This window comes from Melozone crissalis, unplaced genomic scaffold (genome assembly GCF_028551555.1).
Source record: "Melozone crissalis strain CALT ecotype California unplaced genomic scaffold, PUWL_Pcris_2 ptg000009l_1, whole genome shotgun sequence".
Classification (NCBI taxonomy): Eukaryota; Metazoa; Chordata; class Aves; order Passeriformes; family Passerellidae; genus Melozone; species Melozone crissalis.
In genome coordinates this window covers 4,537,353-4,552,860 of record NW_026535787.1, presented here as the reverse complement: position 1 = coordinate 4,552,860, position 15,508 = coordinate 4,537,353, and the positions used below count along the sequence as shown (strand labels likewise).

Genomic DNA, 15,508 nt, shown 5'->3' with positions numbered 1-15,508 from the left:
TTATGGCAATAGTCCCCAAATCACAGCTTCTGAGCAAACTTCGCTCACCAAATTGTGTTGCAATGATTAATGCAATGGGAAATAAATAATATATTTACATTGAAGACAGAAGGAAGATATCTCACCAACTGCAGTTAAATAAGATGCCTTATTTTATTACTATTACTGCTAATATGTAAAGGTTATGGAACACTGCATTTCAGTTGGACTTTCAGATATTTTTTGTTTCTTTCCCAGTTCCTAACTGAGTCCCCAAGGTCAGCAAACTGACTTTGGTTAGACTGCTGGATTTTACTTCATATGCCCTTGAGACTGCCCACTAAGCTCCCATCCACATCCTCTCCTGAAACACATGAACTTGTGTCTTCCCATTTTTTGTACCCATCAAAAAAACCCCAAACCCCTGTTCTGTATTTTCAAGGTTATGGAGTGACAGTTTGGTGAGTAAAGATCTCCTTTCATAGTGCATGCTTTTTCATAAATCAATCGGTCATTTTGAACTACAGCCCAAAGAACAGAGGAAGTATCAGATGTGTCCATTATTAAGGCAGAAATTTTAGACAGCCCATCACTAAGAAGCTAAACTGGAACTCAGTCAACAAAAGTTGATGCTATTGACCTCAGAGATATTAATGTTTTATGCTGCATTTTTGTAGCTCTAAGCACTAAATTTATTACCTGTTCAAAATACAAGGAAAAAAATCTGGAACATAAATAAAACACATTTTTAAGAAAAAAACATTGCATTCTCACACTTCAGGAAGGATGCACAAATAACCGGGAAGAAAATTTTAAAACAAAATCACATATTATATTCCCAAGGCATGAATAACACAGTTATCATTGCAGCTCAATGATGACTGAAACTGTTGAAAGTTTACAAATGTTATGTAATGAACCTACTAGAAATAAAAAGTCTGGGAGGCAAAGGTTAAGGTTCTACAAGTTGCAAAAGAACCTCCTGATTTTTTTATCCCACTTCACCCTGGCCTGTTAGTTTAAAATCTGAGGCATACTCAATATTACCCAAATCCCAAGCATTATTATTTTAGTTGCTCTTCAATTTAATGAAAACATTCCTCGTGACTGAGTGTGCCAGTAAATTAATGACTTCTGCTAATGTCACAGGCTCAGGAAAACACATCATTCCATCCTCCTAACATCAAAAATGTTCAGCAGAGCAATAATCATATGTCAATGACATTTTTCTTACACACATAAACACTACACAAACACTTAAGGTTTGATTAAAGTAACACATTAGCTTTCAATAGTATCAGAACAAAAATTTCTTTCAAAAACCACCAACAATACAAAATTTGTTACGCTCCTTCAGGAAACAAGAAAATCCTAATGTGCCCATCATGGGACCAAACGGATTCTTATCTCTGCAGTGATGATCTCAATTACACCACTGCTTGTGCCATATTCTGGATTATATTAGGATGCAAGAGTAACTCAGATTAGGTAGCACTGTGGACATAAATCACCATCCCTGGAAATGTCCAAAAAGTGTGTGACTGTGGCATTTGGGGACGTGGTGAACACGGTGGTCTTGGGTTAACAGTGGGACTCAGCGATCTGAAAGGTCTTTTCCAATAGAAATGATTCTATGATTTTATGCTAAAAAACACTTTTCTGCCCCATATTTACTCTAGCTCCTTTTGTTTTTTCAAATCACTTTTTACATTTTTGGGAAATATTTTAATAACTGAATCCCAGGTTCTTACTGAAATGTAAACTTCCGTATGTATTCTAGTAAGTGCTGCCAGTTCTTAATATACAGCAGAGGTCCTAAGACACCCAAACCCCTCACGTGGCTGCAAAACTATTGTTTAGGGTATGCATGAGGAGACAAAAAATACATGTTATAATAGCTGTGTTTTAAATTAACTTGGAATGCACGTGTTTTTGTGTTTGCATACTGTGGCTATTTTGGCATACCTAGAGCTTTTAAGAATTTACACAATAACTGCAGTTATATCTTTTGTGCTTTCCAAATGTACTGTGCACTTCAATGGAGCTCATCCCAGTGCTCAAGCAAAACATTCCTCACTGGATTTTCTCATCATGGTAGATGACAGTCCTTACTTTTTCCTAGAGCAAAAATTCCTTGATTCATTTCTCATTGTGGTATATGACAGTATGTACTTTGTCTGGGATTTTTAAAGGAAACAAAACTTTCAGAATTAGAACTCAGATTGCATGAGATTGCATACAAAATGCAAAACACAGAAGTATCTGTGAGAGATGGAAATTATGCCTAGGAATACAAAGAAAAAGAGTAATCCATAAAGTTGAAAACAGGCTGAGATTAAGAAATGTCATATGGCTTGAAATCCCTGAAGGCAAAGACACGGAAGGCATTTTACAGAAATGGATTATTAAGGTGCTGAGGGAAGACAGTTTCTACTTCCTTCTGGAACAGAACATGGCAAATAAAATGACTGAAAATGGAACAAGATGTTTCTCTCAGAAAAACAGTATTTTCTGAGCTCATTTCAGAGAAGCAAGTAATTATACGCCTCATACACAAGAATCAGGAGATAATGCAAGCTAGTATAAAAATAAGTGATCCACAGTATGTACACTGACATCAGAACTACAAGTTGATGCAGAACACATTAAATGCTCCAGAATAGTGCATCTTACTTTACAAATGCCCCTGAAACTCTGTGACATGCATTAGCTGAGTGGAAAGAAAAAAAAAACAGGTTCTGAAAGTGCAGCCACTGGCAAAGCACTGATAGTTGAACTTTAGAGAGTAAAAATGCTGCTCTACCCCATGCTCACTGTCCCCAAGGATGACAGACACTATTAATGTTTTCATTTTTCTGATTTAGGCAATCTGATGCCATATTATCAAAGGCTAAAGTCCATACTGGTTCTTACTTAAACCATAAAATTTTTGTTCCAATTTGCAAAACAGAAACTTATTGTTCCTTTTATTTCACAAAAAAAAAGAGTTGTATTTTTTTACATTCCTGCAGAATAGCAATTTTTAATATGAAATTTTATTATGCATAACAGTTAGCATTGGATTTAAAGTTAGATAGATACTTGGTATTCAGAAAAGCAAAAGAGGAACATAATAATATGTACTCATGTCATTCTTGCATCTCTAATTCTTACTCACAACACAGGCAGCTCCAGTCCCAAGAAAAACTAAAATTTTTCAGACAAGTCTATATTGGAAGAATATCCACTTACAGAGTGTCAGAATGCCAAAATCCAGACCAAAACCAACAAAATGGTGAGAGACTTACCCCATTTAAGGGAAATGTTTTCCATCCTAGTTCTCCGAGGGCAGTTGTAGTATCAAGTAACACAACTGAAAATGGAAAAAGAAATGGTGTTTGTGGTATTCCTTGGATTAGACATAGCAAAATATTAAAACAGGAAGGACTGAACTTGCCACGTTAGCCAGGTTCACTTGGGCTTTCATTTCATACCTAAAAAGGTCTCAAAACTCATGAAAACCCCTAAATCTTTTGCAGAAATCATAGCCAAATCAGAGTACATGACTGATTTTTAACCACTAAAAGATGCCTGATCAAACATGCACATTCTTGCCATCCCTTGCCTGGAAAACTGGAAAATCTGCAGCATTAAAGCTAATAAAATGCATAGTTTCAAAAGTAAGATTTTTTAAATGAAACCCATAAACTTCCCAGAAATAAAGTTATTCAATTTACAAATTGAGAACACAGAAAGACAAACAACTTCAGTTTCTCTCTTGGATGGAGTACTACAGTATCAGTATCTGCTGCACGTATTTTGCATCACTTCTGTCATATTCATGTTGGGTTTTTTGATATAAGATAGAATGCGTGTTATTGTATATTACAAAATGTTTCTGCATTATTTTGATGTTAAATTACACTAACTTCCTTTTTCACTTCCATTCACGGATGCTAAACAAAATATACACAGCACATGAGACATTTTACCCACAGGTATTACTGCCCTCTAATGGAATTGTTTCATCCGACCCTCTAACTTCAGAAATCTGTATTAGGATTTAAACACAAAATTAAGTATTATACAGGGCAGTTTATTTTAATTATTGAGTGATGTGTTTTGATTGCTGAGCTCCTCCTTACAGCCCACTAATTTCAGCTCTTATTTGAATGGTTAAATGATGGAGAAAAATAATTAAGCAATTAATTTGAAATGTGGCCTTACTATCCACACATTTGTGGGGTTTATATTGCTGTGTGCTACCTTCTACCTCTTGTCTGTCCAAATAATCAATGTACAGCTCTCTCTAATGTGTTTATAGCAGAAGCAGAAGTCAGGTCATGTTTTTCTGCCTTATGGAAAAGGCACCTTGGCATGGACACTGAACTTGGAACCGTATTAGAGGGAACCTGACCCAGCATCTTCCCTTCTCTTTTGTACTAGTGACACTTAGAGCTGCTCTGCGCTTGAATGGATGGTGACTTCTAACCTGAAACTGAAGTTTGCTGTCTCGTCAACAGACTTACAGGCAAGTAAAATACTCAACATAAACCACAGAAAAGCTTAATGTTTATGTGAAGAAATAATGACATTTTAAAAATACATTCAACAAAGGGGAGTATTCTGCTCTCCACTTCTTCACCACTTCACTGTATGAAGCTTTGTGAATAATATGAGTAAAAATTAATAAGTTTTTACAATCCCTATTTTACTTTTAAAAAGGGTCACTATTCTCATTGAGATTATTTGCTGTCTTTTATATGATTTACAGCTGTCATAGTATTTTCTATTTGTGTCAGGCTACCATGCTCTTGTGGAAGAGTCAAAAAAAGCATCTTCTCACTTGACATTTGATGCAGCAGTTTGCTGTGTAAAACTTTTAAGTTGATCATAACTGGGGATCTGTTACCTCCAAAGGAAAAAAAAAAAAAACAAAAAAAGAGTTTACACATTTCTTTTTCATAGAGGACCAACTGCTCAGCATGTTTCTGAGAATATTTTCTTTCATCCTAGGTGTTTGTTTTCTTCTTACAATCTCTGCCCCCATCTTCTCCCCTCCCCAGAAAACAAGGCCTATTTGTTATGTACTTTGTTTTCAGCTGAATTTCAAATTATATCTTGCTCTTTGTCAAGGGCTATTCCTACAGACCTGCAGGTAGAAATACATTTTTCTCTGAGCAGCATTAATTAGGGTTTGAAGTGTCATTTCAGTTTTACAATTTTTGTGGTAGCAAAACTGCGATTTAATAAACATCATCCAGGTATTCAAAAATTAATACTTCTGTGGAACAAGACCGAAAATACAGAAAGGAAAACTAATTCATTTCTTCAGTGGAGCCTGAATTAATTAATTCCTTGCCTGAATTAATCAAGTACTACTTGAAGGCTCAAAGCTATACATTAAAAAAATTAAAAACCTAGAGTAAATTCATCACTGAAAGTATATTAAGTTTAGATTTAGTTGAGCTATGATCTAATAATATTCCTCATATACATTTACCAAATGATCCCCAATGAGTAATTGAGTTCTGTTAAAATACAATTTTTGATACATTTGACATACCAAGGCTCTTGAATGCTCACATATTCTCACCTGTAGCTACCAAATCTGTAAGAACTGGAAAATTCAAACCAACTGAAATTCAAATCACCAAATAACTACTAACCAGAACTAGAATGGTATCACCTTCAGGGTCAGAAATAAAAGTCATAAAAATTAAAAGACTGTCCTTCCAACAGCACTTGTATTATAAGACATAAAATAATTATCAATCAAAAATGTGCAAACACTGAAATATCAAGTAAACCTTATGCTTATGCCAAAGAAACACCAACTCCAGTGAAGCTGTGGATTCAACAGAGTCTGCTATACAAATGAGGACATGGATAAAGCAATAAAATCCTTGAGCACTTCAGAGGTTTGGAGATATCTACATGCTAGACTTCAGTGTGGGACAGAGACACGCAAGCTATCTTTACCTGAGGTGATTAAGAAGCAGCCTATGCCCAGCAGCACAGCCCTGGTGGCAGACAAATCTGCACTGCCAAGGCACTGCCAACTCACAGCTCTCATGGCAGAAAATCCCTCTGCCAAAGAGCTCCAGGCTAAGAGGGACTGCCAGCATGCAAACATCTGAATTACACTGAATTACATACAGGAGTGGGGGCTTCCCTTCTGCCTGCAGGACAGGCAAAGTTTCAAAAGAACTGGAAATTCATATGCAAAGAGACTAAAAAAAGATGGTGGGCACCACTCCTATGATGCTTATAATGAGAAAATTCCCTAAAAAGCTAATGGGATCACAAGGTCATATTTATTGACCCTTGTCCCTACATTTACTTATTTATGCTCCTTTGTATGCCATAAAAAGCTCCATCCTTCTTAAAAAAATGAAAAGTGTCCATTATGGACGAGCCATTAGCTGCCAGCAGCAACAGAAATGTGTCTGGAACCACTGCAGTGAGTATTTTACCGGAAAAGCTCTGAGTACGCTGGCTGAGACTCAGCAATGTTATTGACATTTGTGACATCCAACCTCCACTTTTAGCAGGCACTTTTCTGAGGTGATGGCTCTAAAACTTGCACAGTGAACAAGAGTTTAGGTCTGCCAGTACCAAGTCATGTCACGATTCAAAATGAACTCAAAGACCCTTTTGAAAAAACTCTTTGGATAAAAAGAACTGAGATTTAGCACTTGGATGTCCTTTCTTAAATAAGTGAACTGGGGATTCTAACACTTTCATAATAATATACAGACTTGAACATACATCTGCAAGCCTATTGCTTAATTACTTGGACATTTCATTCTTAGAAGAGTTTAGGTTTTTTTCCCAGCACATACTTTAATATATATTATTATTACTCATTATGTCTTATTGAGCTTCAGTTTCCTTTTTTCTGGACGCTATCTTACACTGCTATTATTAGACTTTACAACCGAAATTAATCTTTTCAGAGGTTTTACCTGGTCCCAAGGAAACTGTTTTACCTAAAATTACAATGAGCAGAGCTCCAAGGACTGACAGGGTGGAATTTTAATTTTCATTCCAAAATACTCTTCTAAAGATGAACTCTGCCATTGTGTCTGTACAACCAAGGAAAAAAGCCCTCCAAATATTCATTTCACCATTATCTTTTCTTCTTCTTTTTACACATCTCCAGACAGGGTATGTGTGAATTAACACCCTTAATACAGGATTTTGGCCAACTTCATGGAATCACAGTCTGATATTGGTTTACCCAGCTTGATGTGCTCATTTTAAACATTTCACTGTTACCTCTAGAGTGGGTAAGCCAAAGATTTGCAAGGAAAGCAGAGCAATACACAGACATTCATTTCTGAAGACAGCACTAAAATTCAGGAACATCTCGTCTGTACCACGTAAAAGTTTCAGTATCTTCCAGCAAGGCAGGGAGGCATTACAGATGACCCCCAGAAATGGGCAAAACTGGCAGCTTTTTTTGTCCCTGAGAACTTTATTATTGACTGCAAAGTTCATATTTATAAGGCAAACACAGAGAGCTTTTGAAGTCTCTCACTTCCAGCCCTCAAGAGAGTTGTTGCTGTCTTCTGAAGTGTCTGTATTTTCGTTCAGGTTTTATGGTTCTTTTTTTAAATTTCTAAAAAGAGGATCACATGCAGTATTCTGAAATCATTCCTTTTAACAATATGTATTAAGAGTCCTGGCTATTTTTATATCCTATTTAGATATCCAGGGTCACATTAGCCTATTTTTTTTTTGCTGCAGCATTGTGCTTATAGGCTGTTACTACTCTACAACATCACTGTCCTGTACAGATTCACTCCTTTTCATCATCGTATTTTTCAGTTTGGGTTAAATTTCTGCTCTTGAATGTACAAAGATCCATTGGTTTATACTAAAACAAAGTTTATTTGCAAGGGCTGACCTTTACTAAGTGATAAAGGCTCCTCCCTGTCTGCACATCCTCCTTCCTTCTTTACTTATTGTTCTTTTGTCAGGTATGGAGTTTATATTTATTTTCATGTTACTAATTAAAAATGTATAATGAATATCTCAAATTCGGTGATTTAACAGTCATTAAAACTACTTTAAGGCTTCTTAGACCTCAGGAGTTTTTCTTAAACCCATTTAGTAAAAAAAAAAAAAAATTAAGCTTTTTACTGTCAGAAGACTCTATCATATTCTGTTATAATAGAAAAAAAATCTCAACATATTACTGCTGGGGCTTGTCTGCCTGAGGAAGACAGAAAGAAGGGGATATGCAATATCCAAGTTACCTTGGTAATTAACATGCAATCAACTGGGAAAAAATATTTAAATGCTTGGTTTTATGACTAGGCCTGTTTTCCATAAACCAAATAAACTGGCATTCATTATACACGTATCAGTTGAATCCTTTTCCATAATTTTCATTATTTTGCATTCAACAGCTATCTGGTTTAGGCAAGATTAATGAGATGCAGTAATAAAGTATGAGGAGCACCTGTTAGACAGCAATTCTGCCAGGCAAGTGTACAGGAGTCACAGCAAATCAGAGAGTAAACAAAGTATTGACAATGCTGTTTGCCTGAGATAAGCGGGATTAGAGCCAGCAAAATAGAGAGACTAATCCTCCCACTCTCCTCAACATTTCCAAGAGTTTTATGTCAGACTCCAAGAAAATCCTTGCTACCCCACAGTGGTAAAGAAGAGGGAGAGCTGTGACTAATTGGGAAGCTGGGGAATCTCCACTCCAGGAGGCTTTAAAGACACCTTGAACACTGTCAGGCCTGGTTTCTGCATAATCTCCTGTTGCCTTGGGGCACAGCAGAGGAGATAAATGACTTCTCCAAATGTGAGTTTTATAAAAATCTAGTTACCTGGTTAATGGGGCTTCCCTTTTCTTTTCAAACCACAACTCTAACACCTACGCTTTTCCAGTATTCCTGAATTCCCCGAGTCCCCAAACTCATTAAATTTACCATCAATAGCCCAGAGATGTTCTCAGCCAATTCTTTCAGGACTCTTGGAAGAGAACTATTTACACCAGATGGGGAGTACTTCATATTCGTCATATTTTATGAATAAATCACTTATTTCTGATTTTCCCAATTTAAAACACATTATTTTCTGCCTGTTTCTAAAAATAGTTCAATACCATTCACACAAGCATTTTTAATACAGTAGAAAAATTCCCATTATCATGAATTATTATTCATGATAATGGGGATTTTAATAATAATAATCATGATATTCATGATTATTCATTATGAATTATTATCATATAAATTCCCATTATCATGAGTGTTGTGAGACTTGGGCATTTACCTAACACACTTTTTATTTTCAGTTTTTTACACTACATATTTTCTAACGTGCTAATTTGCACAGGTATCCTCTCTTTTCTATTATTGATGAGAAATGTTTATATTTCTAGTTTCTGCTTTCATGTTACCTCCAATGTAGACTGAGCTGTTATCTAAAACTGGCCTTTTTTTACTGATCCGTGATTTCCTAATCAAGAACTTTTAAAAGGAATTTCCCCTTTCACCTTTCTTATTCTCATATTTGCACACTCACACAGACACTTTTAAAATTCCCTTTTGGAGAATGAGAACTGGCCAGAATAATTTTTTATGTACTAAATCCAACATCCCATTTATGGCACTTTCATCTTGTCAGTGCTAAGAAATTTGCAACATTATATTGGATAAATGCCTGTCTTTTTCTTGGTACTGTTTTACTCCATTACATGAGGTCTCCAGAGGGAATCTTCAAAACCCAGTTCCCCCAAATCACCATTTTTCTTTCCATACATTACACAGAGATGCTTAAGGAATGATTTACCCTCTTTTCTCATTTGTTTCAGTTATGTGTTTCAATCTTACTGTTTCCTACCACTTGGTGATAGATATAATTTGAGATCTTGTGGCTCTGAGAAAACAAGATTAAAATAAATAATAGCTCTTTTGGGGGGGAAAAAAAAAAGCTACCACAGCTACTGCTCACCTTTCACATTCAACCTTTCTTCCTAGAACACATTCTTACCTATTTCTTAGGAAGTTCATTTTTTAAATTAAATTAAAATTTATCATATTACAGAGCCAATAAAAGGATCCTTTCCATATGCATGTTTTCCTCAGAGGAGAAGAAGAAGGCTGCTGTAACCCTACTGCTCCATCTCTCTCTGGAATGGAAACCAATGTTCTCATACCCAATGCTTCTGTTTTACTGCACCCTTTTTCATACTTTCTTCCATCCTCACGTTAAAAATCAACATGAACCCCTTTATTCTCACGTTCTATCATTATTGGCATTGCAGACCCCTCAGTTACATCACTTACACCTGTCTCTCTGAAAGCAGGATTTAGAAGCAGATTTTTTTTTAACAATTGGCAAGCTCTAAGTTAACTTCAGGGTTTAAAGTTTCCAACCACAAACATATTTTAACAAGAACTTATTTTTTCTCCCTTATCAATGCCACTTCACTGTAAAATAAGCAACTTCAATACTTTAAACATCTATGAAAATATCTGATATTAAATTACTGTAACTTACAATTTATAAATACCTAAGACAGAGTTATTTTCAATAAACATGAATCCTTTTGCATCCAAAAGAAATAACAGTAAAATTCTGCATTCTTTTTCTTTCCATTACTTTAATCCCTGTCTATAACTCCAGAAAAGAGATCAAAGTGGGGAGAGAAATTCAAAAATGTATCAGTTAAAAGCATGTAATAACAGTCAATAAAAGAGTCAGTCTTCCCCAGTAAGGTGGATTCCAAGTTTTATTTCACGAATACCAAAGGAAGCCTTGGAAATCCACTTGATACATTCAGTGGCACCAAATGCATAGAGAAAAAATCTGTCAGTGCAGAAACACGTGACAATTTCTGCACTGAAATCTTTCTAGGATAACAGTTGCAATTCCAAATTGTATATGGCTAGATCTTAACTACTTATTCTGCCACCCAGCAGGTTATTTTGCTCTAGGACAGCTGTAAACATTTCCTATTTTGAGGTCTCACATAGGCACTTGCTTCTCCCATGTGAGTCTTACTCATCACCACAAGAAAAAAATAAAACTACTGAGATAAAAAGAAAGCATTCTCACATCCAAAATAAATGGGCTTACCTCAGAAAAAGATGAGGCCCCAAGTTTTCCTCAGGTAATTGTGGAATGGAAAATGAGTAGGTAATGTCCTGCCTCTCCGAGCCTGGTACAGAGCTTTTTCCCCAAGAGCAGCCTCAAAGTGATTTCAGAGTGATTTTGTTGATCAGTGCACTTTCAACGGGAAAGCAAGGCAGGAGAAGGTGAAATGCCCAGCTCAGCCAGGAGGGAGAACTCCTAGTTTGCAATGCACCAGAAGGGCTGAGCTCTGTAATGTCAGCCCTGCAGGACAGGCAGGGAGCACGGAACCGAGGCAGGCAGAGGCAGATTGCTCTACTTTAATGTGCTCCTCACAAAGAATGAGATGGGGAAAAAGGAGTTTAGGTACCAGGGAAACAATCTGTTCTTACCATTGACTCAGCTTTAAGGTACTTCTTTACAGCAGAGATTGCTGTTAAAATGGAGTGAGATAAATTAATGCTGTTCACAGCTCCAGAAAACACCACCAGACCTGTATTATTTTTCTATGGTTTTGGTTTCACATGTGTAATACAAAAAGATCAAGAGCTAACCCTGATAAAAAGAGGCGCCACAAAATGATGATAGGAGCCCAGCTGCCCTAGTTCATAATTTTCATTCTGCCTTGAAAATACTAATTGATATTCAATTCACCATCATGTTCATGTCAACAGTAGATTACTGGGCAGCATTTCCTAAATGAACACGAATACCTGACAGTTTTGTCAGCCCTGTTTATTAACCTAAGTATATCTTCATTAGGGAAATTAGAAACAACTGAAATTCAGACAAACATATTTATCCTTGCACTGGTAAATGACTTGTGTGTTGAAGCCAACTCTCTTAGGTTGGAACTAATGCTAAACTTAATATTCTTCACTTTGCTGTTAACCTGCATTCTTAGAAGCAGTTTCTTTTATGTCTTTTACTTTAATACTTGTATTGGGTGGTGATAAAATGAATAAAAAGTTAATGACACAACATCCATAAGTGAAAAAATAAAACCCCAACTTACCAAAGCTTTAGGGAAATTATAACAATACCTATACCTGTCAGCCAAACTAATTATGAAGTTAATAACTCCATGGCTATTGCTCCTATACTGCATATTTTTGGGACTTCCTCTTCAAGGGGGGTAGAAACTTCCCTCTGGAGTTCATGGGCATAATCAAACCCACCTTAGGCACCCATTCCTCCTTACCATGCTCTGATATAAAGACACAGCCTCTCTAATAGTAAAGAATGAAATGGCATTGCAAAGGTTTGTTCCCTTTTCCTAATGCATACCTGGAAAGGTTGATACAGAAATACCTTTCAACCTCATAATGTGTCTCTTTTTAAAAGGAGCCAGAAGTGTGGAGTGTTCCACAGCAGTCCCTTGAAAGAAAGAAGCTTTAAAGAGAACATCTGATAATGTCACAAAGAGGGACTGAGAGGACAGATGGCCACTGCTTACTCAAGTAGTCACTTAATAACCATAATGAAAAATTAGCAGTTTGGGGACGCAGAGGAACAGAACAGACAAATCTTAGGAGAGGAACAAAAGCTGAAGCAACTCAAGCTTGTGCTTGACTGGCAGCACAGCCCCATGAAGAGCTGTTTGAGAATCTCTGGCTCAAGCACTAAGACAAAGGTCCAGTCCAGGATTTTTGGCAGAGAGGGTGCTGTGTTCAGAGCTGCAGAGCTGCTTCAGACAGGCTGAAAGCAAGAACTGGGAGTCTGAAACCCTCACCTAGGCAAATCAGACATAGAAACAACAGTCAGGGAAGTTCCAGACATGAGACAGGAAGGAGGTTTCTTCTGCACCCACCAAATGAACCACCATAACTCTACCATTCTCTCACCATCTTCTATTATTTCTGTAGTTCAGCCTAACTTTTTAACTCCAGCAACTAAATCCGAGTTTACCTACATCCAGTTCATATTTTTGCATCATAAAAAATGAAATGGGGTCATCCTTATTTTGCAGACAGAAAACTACAATGCAGAAAGCAAAGCAAACATCCAGCCCAGAAATGGCAGATCCTGACTCGCCTGATTTTCCCAGCCAACAGCAAAGTTCAACTTGTCTCTTAGAAGTGGTGCAGAGGGTGAGAAAGCACAGCTGCTTTCAATGCCCATCTGTTGCAGAGCTGTACTCTGAAGTACCACTCAGAATTCATCCACAAGACATACAAATGGGCTTACCATAGCGACAGGACATTTATTATTATCCACTCCAGACCTATGGCATTGCCACACAAACAGGATGAAGTTAGTATTTCCTACTAAAACAGTAAGACATGCTCCCTGATCTCCCTACTGCCCCAGTGTCTTGGTTTGGGCTGGGACAGAGTTTCTTTTCTTCTTAGCAGCTGGTGCAGTGCTGTGTTTTGGGTTTAGTATGGGAATAACAAAGGTAACACAGCAATGTTTGGCTTGTTGCTGGGCAATGCTCACCCCAAGCCCAGGACTTTTCAGTGTCTCATGCTGTGCCAGTGCACAAAAGCCTGGGAGGGAGCACGGCCAGGACAAGCGATCCAAACTGGCCAAAGGGATATTCCACACCCCAGAACACCACGCTCAGTGTGTTACCTGAAGGGTGTTGGCTGTGAGGGGCTGATCAGTGCTTGGGAATGGCCTGGGAATTCCACAGTCAGGGATGAGCAAGTGCCCTGTGCATCACTCGCTTTCCTTAGGTTTTATCTCTCTTTTTACTTCCAACTGTTATGCTTCTTCATCACCATTATTATTATTATCATTATTATATATTTTACTTTGTTTCTATTATTAAACTGTTAACTCAACCAACAAGATTTTTACTTTTTTTTTTGGTGCTCCTCCCCATCCCACCTGAGGGACCGAGTCAGTGGCTGCCTTGTAAATGCAATTTACCAACAATGACACCCAAGTAAGCAAGTGAAGTACAAAGGATAGCAGAGGACTATTAAGGATACATTTGGGGTTTTTTTCCTGCTGGGTAGAGGTAATGACTTTAGCTGTCAGTAGATAAGGGAAGTCATCAGTAGAGTCACAAGCTGTGGGCATATCAAAGCAGAAGCAGCCATGACTTTCAAGTGTGCAAAATGCTCTCAAGCAAATGGTTCAGTTTTTCTCCTTTGCTTCCTGAAGTGATATCTCACCTGTTTGATAGGTTATCTGCCTAGGAAGGGAAATATTTAATACATTTGGCCTTATGTAGTTGGAAAGTGACCATGATGTACAGAGGAGGAGTTTAGCAGAAATTATACAGAAAAAACCTTCCAGGATGGAACATAAAGGCAACTCATAAAATGAGGTTAACATTTGGCTATATTACGCTTTCTTTTATTTTAATGCAGAACCTCAAAAATATACCAAAATAAACACAACTCTTAGAAAACAGTTTTGTTACTCTCATGACAAATATTCCCAGAGATATCTCCTAGTTTCGTGTTCATGATGTTAAAACATTTATCTCCTTTGATTAAATATCTACACGGCCAGTCAGTTTAATGTTTTTGAGCTTTGTAATTCTCTGTTTCACTTCGACAGCCTGTGCCTTCTTCCACTAGCTCTTCATTTATAATTTATTGTGTCAAGCACCAAGTTTTCACAGCATGAACATTTTACAGGTGCTAGGTCAGGCTGTAAAGTACATACCAATAATCAGTGGCTTTAAAAATTCTTGGTCTCTTTCCATACTGTGGAGCATCAACATGAAGGCTCAACTGTTTTTATCAATTAATCAGGTTTGCAATACTTTTAACATTATTAACAAATAAATATACAGTATCTTGTCACTTGACAGGAAATAAGTCTATCTAACCAAAGATCAAATTACTTTAAAATATTGGACAGCATGGAGTACCCACCTCTACTATGCAGAGACTTTCAGCTTTGAATTATATGTTTTTAATACACATTCATGGAGATTTAAATTTGAAAGATAACTGAAGAGCATTAAATAGATCTGAGAATGCCATCATTCATGTAGTAGACTGTTGAGTAACTGGGATCCTATTCCACAGTATATAGTTACCCTCCTTTTTCCTTTTGTACATGAAATAATCTAACTGGATAAAATAAACTATTTTTTCTGATTTCATGTCAAGAAGTGAAAGCAAAAAAACTGCTTTTCCATTTTTTTAAGGGTTCTTTTTCAGATTTTCTGCAGTGCAAGAGGTAATTTAGACAGGTACAGCATTTCATCAGTAGTCAAGTGCTGGAAAGGCAGCAGCTCCCTGGGACTTAGCTCAAAGCCCCGCTTCAAAGGGCTACTTGAGACTGAAGTGCCTGTTACACAAGGCAGCGATGCAAGAGCAATGTCACTGAGGATGGCTGGAGCCCTGCCCAGGGACTCTGCAGGCAATGTCAAATACAGACTATACAATAACACATGCACGCTGCCAGTGAAGGAAACAGGAACCTTTATATTTCAATGATTACCGCAAAGAAAATGTTGGAATTAAAAAGTGCTCTGCGACATTTTTCT

At 37.1% G+C, this 15,508-nt stretch overlaps 1 protein-coding gene across 6 annotated transcripts in view; it reads right to left on the bottom strand.

Annotated features, from left to right (window-relative positions):
• The window catches only part of LOC128933502 (ephrin type-A receptor 6), a 364,188-nt gene that overhangs the window by 333,970 nt on the left and 14,710 nt on the right, over nucleotides 1-15,508 (bottom strand). For all 6 annotated transcript variants that reach the window (XM_054270497.1, XM_054270499.1, XM_054270498.1 and 3 more), the window contains exon 2: nucleotides 3,267-3,331. In XM_054270497.1, the coding sequence (XP_054126472.1) occupies nucleotides 3,267-3,331 (65 nt within the window). The remainder of the gene's footprint in view (nucleotides 1-3,266; nucleotides 3,332-15,508) is intronic.